Below are 9081 nucleotides of genomic sequence, written 5' to 3'. Positions count from 1 at the left end.
ATACCTTATGTATAATCTGAAACCTGAAGTCAAAATAATAGTCTCAATTTGGCAAAATGTGGCGGTTATTTAGACTTGACACAATGCATGCTGGGAGGGAAAGCGTGATTTTCTGGTTTGAGTCGAGTCAAACTCACAAGTATAAAATCTAGATTTCACAGGTTTTGATATTTACACAATTTTTTAATTTTTTTTATAATTGACTGAAAATGTTACAACTGGAATGTTTGTTTGTCCTATTCGTTACTGTGTACGGGTTGCCAACAATACACACAAAATGTATTGTAAATACATCCAAATGTATGAGAAATACACGTAAATGCATCAGAAATACACCCAAATGTTTCAGAAATTACATCCAAATGTATAAGGAATACACCCAAATGTATTAGAAATACACCTAAATGTATTAAAACACTAAATGTATTAGAAATAGATTCAAATGTATTATAAATACACCCAAATGTATTAGAAAATACACCCAAATGTCTTATTTGAATAATCTTCTCTCTAGTAGTTAGTGTAAGTGATAAGATTTAATCACTGAATGACATTTCCATTATAATTGACAATTTTGACCTGTTCCCAAGAAATAAGTGTAAAATTTGTGGTTTTGAGACCTTCCAATTCATCAATCACAACACATAGTGGCAAACGTGAAGGACAAAAAAAAAAATTGTTGTGTTGCCCTCCCAAGCCTAAAATCTGGTAGTACACCCGGCCGGATTTTTTTTTTTTTTTTTTTTTTTTTTTTTTTTTTTTTTTTTAATTTTTTTTAGCAACTCAACCATTTGATACCTGTACCTACTATTTCACAGTCACATGAGTGAAGAGAGGCATATGCTTAATATTGGCTGTATTTTCTATCCAATGTTTAATATTTTATTGAAGTAAATATTAATATTAAGACCCTTCACAATTAACTCTTAGTTTACTATTTAAAGATTTTAAAATAGGCATGAGATAACTTAATTATTAGTTATTTATTACTTATTATTTTCTTCATTTTTGAAACAAGTGGTCACTGCCCAATATCAACATGAACATCCTACATGATACATTTTGGCACTGCAGATCATATTGCAATTATGGTTGATTTTTATATATTGATAATTAATAATATGTGTTATTTGTTTGTTCAGGATTCATGATCAAAGTAAGAAAGTAGCAAAATAAGGTAACAAAAATGTCATTTAACAGAGAAAATGACAGAAAATCAAATAATTAAATATTTTGCAATTTTCAATTTTTGATGCGGGCGGGAAATAGGAAACTCAAAATCAATTGTGAAGGGCCTATTAAACATCCATGTTGTTGGGATTCAATGAGTCAGTCCTACTATCCACTTAAAGTGCTGGCTTGGGGCACAATCTTTTTAGTGAACGTTATGGATCTGGGAATAGGCTTGGGGGTACATGTATGATAAAAAAAATCATTTGTTAAAAAAAATTATTTAAAAAAAAAAAAATTGAAAAAAAAAAAAAAAAAAAAAAACCCGGGCCCAGATTTTCGCGATTTTGACCCGGCCGGAGGGCAACACAACATTTTTTTTTTTTTTTTTTAATAACCGAGTCAATACTCCACCATTATTATCAGTCACAGTTCCTTAACCCAATATACTCATACACTCATAGAATGACCTTTGGATGCATTGGGTACAAAACTCATACTCTAAAACTTGAGGTCAAATTTTGAGTAATGATAAATACATAGAGGTCGTTGAACTATGTCACTGAGAGCTGAGACTATACTAACTCAGACCGAGAGTGAGATAATAATGTTGGTTTATAGTGAACGATTAGCTCATATTTATGCAAGTACCTATATTTTTGAGCTAGTAGCAAAGATCGAGTTGCCACAGACTGAAGACGTGGCACACACTACATGTTTGTTTGGTAGCCCAATTTCAAGTTGACAAAAAAGGTGTTCACATAACAAAACAATACAGTCACTATTATGGGGTCTTCCTTACTTAGACAAATTGGACATTGTCTATATTCTTCAAGTATTGTGCAAGTGCGTTAACTGCAAACAATTCAAAAAGTCATCTTCGTAAGTCTCCATACACCTGAATGTCTCAGAAATACACCCAAGTGTATTAGAAATACACCCAAATGTATTAGAAATACACCCAAATGTATTAGAAATACACCCAAATGTATTAGAAATACACCCAAATGTATTAGACATACAATGTCTCAGAAATATGTATGTGTAGTCAGCAACATCTTTGATAAAGCGCCATCAACTGTGATGATAGCATCTGAATCACTGCGAAGCATTCTAAGAAATATGTCTAGCTAATGTGTACACTGTCAGCTGTTTTGATAAACACCCTCAACTATGAGGAAGCATCCGTAGATGACATCTCTCAGCTAACGAGCACCCCAGCATCGTTGTTAAAGCGCCCTCAACTACGAGGTAGCATTTGTAGATGTCACCTCTTGGCTAACGAGTACTCCAGCAGCATCTTTGACGGCGTGATAGATCATGTTCTTAATTTGTAGTTTATCCTCATGGTTGGAGTGCGTATCGCTGAGTTTACGGAATTCTTGCGTCAAATTGAAGCATTGGCTGATGTGCTCTGGTGAGACAAAATCTTCTGCAACTTTGATGCACGACTGAAGGTTTTGAACCTGATGGTGTTAAAAAGAAAAGAAATACACATTAGAAAATTATTAGCGAAGAGCCAAACATGTTTTTCCCACTTTTCTGTTAATTTCAGTTTGTGTCCTCATCTTTCAGTTTAATTTGCACTTGCATTGGGCTAGTCCTATTGTAATCCATACACCCCCTATGGAAGACATGACCTTAATCTCCCATACAGGGGGTGTAGATCTCAAATAGAGTCACCCATTCATGTAATCCCATTTGCGATTCACACCCCCTGTGTGGGAGATTGAGGTCATGTCTTCCAAAGGGGGTGTATGGATTTCAACTGGAATAGCCCACTAACTGTATTATCACTGCATCCCCAACCCTAATCTTAACCCTTATCCTCAAAACCGTCACAGAACCCTAATCCTAAACCAGGTATTCTGAATATTCATCAGTTGACTGCAAGCAGATTGTAAGTGTTATGCTATTAATAGGCCCTATGCACTTACCAAAGATCTGTATTGCATCAAATATACATGTTTGAGGGCTAGATACAATAAAGATATCAAAACAAGTGTATCAAAGATCTGTTTACTGTATATTTTAGAGCTGCTGAACGGTCAACAACCATTGGTCCATGAGCCGGATCTGGCCCACACACAGCCTATTGAGAAACCCTACCGTAAACCCTACCCCTAAAACCTGTAGAACTATAACCCCATAGGAGGGTGTGACCCCCGGAATTTGTGAAGGCATGTAGAATAACTCACCTGATGTGGAGCTCCTCCTGGTATAAACACAGCATCACCATGACACTGTGCAATAGCCCATCCCTGTACACCATGCTCCTTATGTAATCTCTCCAATAACATTTTATCCAAGTACCAACTCTGATCATGTATAGGGTCATGATCATCTGGAATATCTTCCCCTCGCTCACGGGCCACTTTGTTGAGAAGTTCTCGGATCTTAACTGCATCCTCCGCTCGGAAAATGTGCCAGATGGCGCCGACCTTTTCTTTGCCGTCTCGGACTCTACGTCTGGTCTGCTCATCAGTGCAGATTGCATCAATTATTTTGATACCCGCTGTGTGAAGGATATACATAAAATATGTCATTATTATGTGTTCAAATTACGTGACATAACTTCCCACCAGTCATCAGCTTTTGTATCACAACAACACCAAGCTTTGATAAAGTCAGTGGCTCACTGACGAAACTATCAGCAAGAAAAACTAGTAAGTTTTCTTCAAATTGGTTTTGACAAAAGAAAAACTCTCTTGATTCTTTAATTACCAAACCTGATGAATTTGTTTCAAGATCGGAGCGCTATATCTTGTTCTAAATCTTTCATAGTACCTCACATACTGGGTCTGCTCTAGTCTAGTAATTATACCCAGGACCTCCCATTTGCTAGGCAAATGCTTTATTCTTACCTTGTTCTAAATCTTCTGTGGTAACATCAGATTCTGGGTCACCTTTAGGTACAGCCACATGGACCATGACGTTGACAGCATCAGAGATGTCTAAATGAAGGTTGGTGGTGCCTAGTTCAGGGTATTGACAGTTGCCTGAATATGAAGAAAAACAAAAGCTATTAGTTAAGAACAAAGACCACATAATTTACTTTACATTCCAAACTCCCTGCAAAGGATTCTAGGAAAATTTTTTCCAACAGACAAAAGTCCCTGTGCATTATATGATGTGAACTCTTGCACATTCATGAAGGCTGATTGTTCGATCATGAGGTGCCTAACAATCACGGCAGTGTTGCATGCCTTTGCGTATACGCGATAGAGCTTTGTATATCTTTACAGTTACGCAAAAGACGTAAAAATATGTGGCACGTCCGTAGTATTCAGCCTGACGCATTTCATGGAATGATCGGCCCTCATTAACAGGCGATGCTGGGACTGACTGTTTGGAGTTTGTCTGTATCTCTTTAGTTCACTGTTAAACCCCACTGTGAGCTATTAGGTACAAGTATGACTCTGTACAAGGGACTGAGCGCTTATGCAGGCGTCACTCTGCAGCCTGGACCCACCCTCCTCAGGTCATCACCTTTCTTCACCTGAGCAAATTATTTGTAACGTCAGGATTTCACCATCACTTCACATACTTTACAAAAAGCAAAGGCAAAGCATCACTCTTATCAGCAAATGTGTTAGTCCAGGCTTCACCCTTTGAAATATTTCCATAGGTGAGGCTTCACTTTTGTGAACCAACTATCATTGGGGATTTATAGGAAGCATGGCGACAGGTAATGGATACGATGTCACATCACCAGAAAACACAAATTACTAGTCAAAGCTTCACACCTTTCATGATTTGTGATAGGTAAAGCTTCACCCAATGAAGAACAAAGAACGTCAGGACTTCACTACAACAACAAATAGGTCAGGGTCAGGCTTAGGCGTCTAATAGACGTCTATATTTGGTGACCTCTGAGGAGGGTGGGTCCAGGATGCAGAGTGATGCTTGCATTAATATGTCCCATCTGAAGAACAGTGCACTATACACACCATTACATATTTTGTGAAATCACTACAATGGTCTACCAATTTGGTGGGTATTTATCGATCATATCGCGATAAATTTTAAGGATGGAACAAATTGTATTAAAGCTTAAAATAATGCTGTATAATCTTAAACAATGTTTCTATTAAGAAAAGTATTATGTCATTTCCATTCTTTCCCTCCACTTTGCACCCCAACTTTAGCTGTTGGTGAACAGCCTGTATATTTTCTAGACTGTACACTTACCATAGGCATTGTACATCTTTGGTCCCAAATCAGGTTTGACGAAAAAGTCTGGTAACCGTGACGACAGATTGAGTTTGCCATCTCTATTGGTATACTCTGGGAGCGGCAGGTTGTGCATCAGATCGGCAAAATGTTCTGGGAGGATCTCGGCAAAGTCTTCTGTAGGAGGCCAATCTTTGAGCTTGAGGCTCATTGGGTCCCCTTCTTTGGTTACCAGGCGATCTACATACATAAATATGCAAATGAGATCATTAATATTCGTAATGGAAATTGTTTAAAATGATTTAATATTCTAGATATGACTACTGGTTACAAAATTGTTTCTTTTCAATTCAATTCAATTCAATTTTATTTTTTTCCATCTCATATAACAAAATATATCATATGACATTAACAAGATATTACAAATTATAAATATATAAATAAAGTTTGGCAAATACAAGAATATTATAAATATTTTAAGTTTAGCAAATACATAGTAAATACATGAGATGTGGATGCCATCAAGAACGCTAGGCGTGTGGCTGATGGCACCCAAAATTATTCTTATTTATGCATTGTATACTTTTGTCGAATTTTGCTTTGATAAATCTTGGTAATTTCTCCACTTACAAGGCTTGTTTGTCGTTGTTTGTTTTTTCTAATTTATTAAATTTGTTTTGCTTTATTTAGTATTGTATAATTGAAACATTATGTATAGGGTGCCACAACATCACGCTGTGCGTTTAGTGGAATCCTCATCCACTGCTTATCATACTTTTGTCATATAAACGTTCCGCACTACTCTGTCAAAAGTAATTACTATTATACATATTATGTTTACATGTATAATTGAATGGATGAAATAAAACTGAAACTGACTATCTATATATTATATAAGGCACTACACTTACTTGACATGTCTTGAAAGCCATCCCAGAAGTCCTTCATTTCATGTCCTTGTATAAGTGATCCAGTGAGACAGTTGACCAAGTCATTGGTTATGTTTCCAAATTTGTTGCCAAACCATTCTGGTTTCCATATATCTGCATTTAGAGTCTTATGCACACTGCTGACGAGAACAGGCTGGAATGAAACAAGAAGAATTCCATGAATATTACCGTCTCTCTGATTGGCTGCAAGGTGGCTATACATGATTTATTGAGCCAATCAGCAACATGGTTAAGAATCAGTTCTACAACTGAAGAGGATTTAGAAGCTGTATTTTAATTGGTCGCTCAGGTGAATATATTGCATAATTAACCAATCAGAAATGCAGTTAGAAATACTACTGTCTCTCTGATTGGCTGCAAGGTGGCTATACATGATTTATTGAGCCAATCAGCAATGTGGTAAGAATAATACAGCTGAAGAGGATTGCACTTAAATATTTATAAGCTGTATTTTAATTGGTCACCAGATGATATTGCCCGATTAACTATTCAGAAATGTAGTTAGAAAGTTAATTAACCAATCAAAAATGAAGTCAGAAAGGAAATCAACCAATCAAAAAGCAGTTAGAAAGGCATCAAGTGATATTGAGATACCAGTTGGTGATGTCAAATAGATTATGCTGTGTGTAAAGGTGGCCCCATAACAATGTCAATCATCCCCACATATCAAAATATTGCATTTCAATAGACGAATCCAACAAGCCAAGTGATGGTCTGAATTTATTCGGCCATTACTGGGTCCCCTCCGCACCAAACCGGTGTTGTGATGTGACTGCTCAATTGGGTGGATTAAAGCCACTTAAAAATTGATGTTAAATTGTATTGCGTTGTAAACTTTCATCATTCTTTTGTCTATGTGTAACACAGGTGATGGAATGCAGTTTAATATCCCCAAGGCCCCATCATTTCACATTTTAGGTGGGATAGACCCAAGTGGGGCCCAGCTATGGTTGCCATTGAGGTATAGGAATGCACGAAACTGGATTCGTCTATAGGTGCTCGAGTTGAATGGAATTTCAGTCAATATAAGCAGAGTACGCTCGTCAATATTCATAACTATGCAGAAAATTAACTTCAACTGAATATTGAGATTAAAGAACTTAGACCTTAAGATGCAATATTTGAATAGAGGTTAAAGAATTTTGACCTTAAAAGATGCAACTAAAGACCTACCTCTCCTCTGAGCCACTGCTCTTGGAATATTCTAAAGTTTCCTCTATGCTGTGGATCATGTAACCGTAGTAACCGTCCATCTTGTAGCCAGGAGTGAGGTACATCAGGATATAAAACACTTGTCTCTGTCAGCGTATGCCGCACAGAGGGCGCTACTATTTCAGCGCTTAATTTCAAGGACGGATTTCTGGTTACCATATCTACTTCCATAGTCTGTTGGAACTGATTACGACCTGCACGGTTGATCTGCAGTGTTCTGTCGTGCCTCATGGCCGGTGACGCAATGTTCTGCTCTACGACTGTAGCAATAATATCTTCAAAGGTACTTGTCATTGTACCAAACTGCTTCTTGTTTGCATTCTCTGATTTGTGCGGCAGGAACGCCGTTAAGAACGAACTTCCATCCAAACCACCGACTGACGTTGGCGGTCTGCCCAATTTACCGGCCGTTTTTGTTAATAGTTCTCGTAACGTGGAGCTCCTGCTAGACGCTTCAGATTCTGTTGGTGTGTCTGTTGTCAAGGTGACGGCTTTGGTGTCAGCGAGTGTCTGTTGGTCAAAGTACTTGTTGGAGTCTTGTTGAGCATGCTCAGTAGCATCGGATGATTGCGTTGATGCTACGTCTGCGAGGAGGTTGAGGGGAGAGGAGTTGGACGTAGGGAAGGTTGTAAGTTTGGTTTCTTTGTCCTCTTCACTAGATGATTTGTCTTTATTGAGTAGTGGGTTGTTTTCCTTCATTAATGTCTGCTTGAATAAAATGAAAAAAAAATGGTTAGAAAAATTACAAGCTACATGTATCATTTAAAATTGTTTGCAACTTGGTGTCTTAATTAGGGATTCATTCATATATTTTCATGACTAAAATGGTTGTTTATGCCCGACGAGCCACCCGTTCATACATACTAGAACATTTTGTGATTCTTATTTTATCAAAATAATAACAAATAACATATCTATAAAAAAAAAATTGACAATTGTGTTATATGCAGTGGAATCAATAACATCTTGGCTCACAGAAAATTTTTACTTGGTTTATTTACTAGTTCGGGCTCAAACACTATGCTAAGGTAAATAAATATGATATTTATTGTCCAAAATCGTCCACACTACCCCTGTGGAAGATTTAGCTAAAGTCTCCACAGAGGGAGTATGAGTTTCAAATAGAATAGACAGTCAACTAACTTCCATTTGAAATACTCACTCCACTTGTGAAAGATCTAGGTAAAGCCATAATACAGGGGGAGTATGGGTTTCTGAATGATTAACCCTGACCAATTACATTTGAAAAACATACTCCCTCTGTGTTAGATATTTACAAAATCATCCACAGGGGGAGTGTGGATTTTAACTGGACTAGCCGAGTACTTACAGGTGACACTCCATTGACGGCAGGAATTTTCTCTTGTTGTGAATCGTTGCTTGGTGGTTGGTGTCTGTCACTCCATTTACATTTACATGCAGACTGAATACCAAGTTGAGTCCTCAACGTGTGAACAAGTCGTCCCACATCCCATAAGGCTGCAAGCAAATGAACATGATATGTTAGAAATAATGCTAGGCAAGTTGATTTGTGCCCAGAAATATTGACATAAGAATATCATTAATCAAGACATTA

The 9081-nt window shown here is 37.3% G+C and overlaps 1 protein-coding gene across 1 annotated transcript in view; it reads right to left on the bottom strand.

The window, feature by feature from the left end:
* Positions 1-1589: 1589 nt before the first annotated feature.
* Positions 1590-9081, bottom strand: part of LOC140163021 (probable JmjC domain-containing histone demethylation protein 2C) — a 285573-nt gene continuing 278081 nt past the window's right edge. The window contains 7 exon segments of the mRNA XM_072186361.1: positions 1590-2636; positions 3369-3685; positions 4035-4169; positions 5362-5583; positions 6255-6426; positions 7467-8213; positions 8836-8984. Coding sequence (XP_072042462.1) covers positions 2415-2636; positions 3369-3685; positions 4035-4169; positions 5362-5583; positions 6255-6426; positions 7467-8213; positions 8836-8984 — 1964 coding nt within the window. The 3' untranslated portion in view covers positions 1590-2414.

This window comes from Amphiura filiformis, chromosome 10 (genome assembly GCF_039555335.1).
Source record: "Amphiura filiformis chromosome 10, Afil_fr2py, whole genome shotgun sequence".
Taxonomy (NCBI): domain Eukaryota; kingdom Metazoa; phylum Echinodermata; class Ophiuroidea; order Amphilepidida; family Amphiuridae; genus Amphiura; species Amphiura filiformis.
This window is presented reverse-complemented; position numbering and strand designations above follow the sequence as displayed.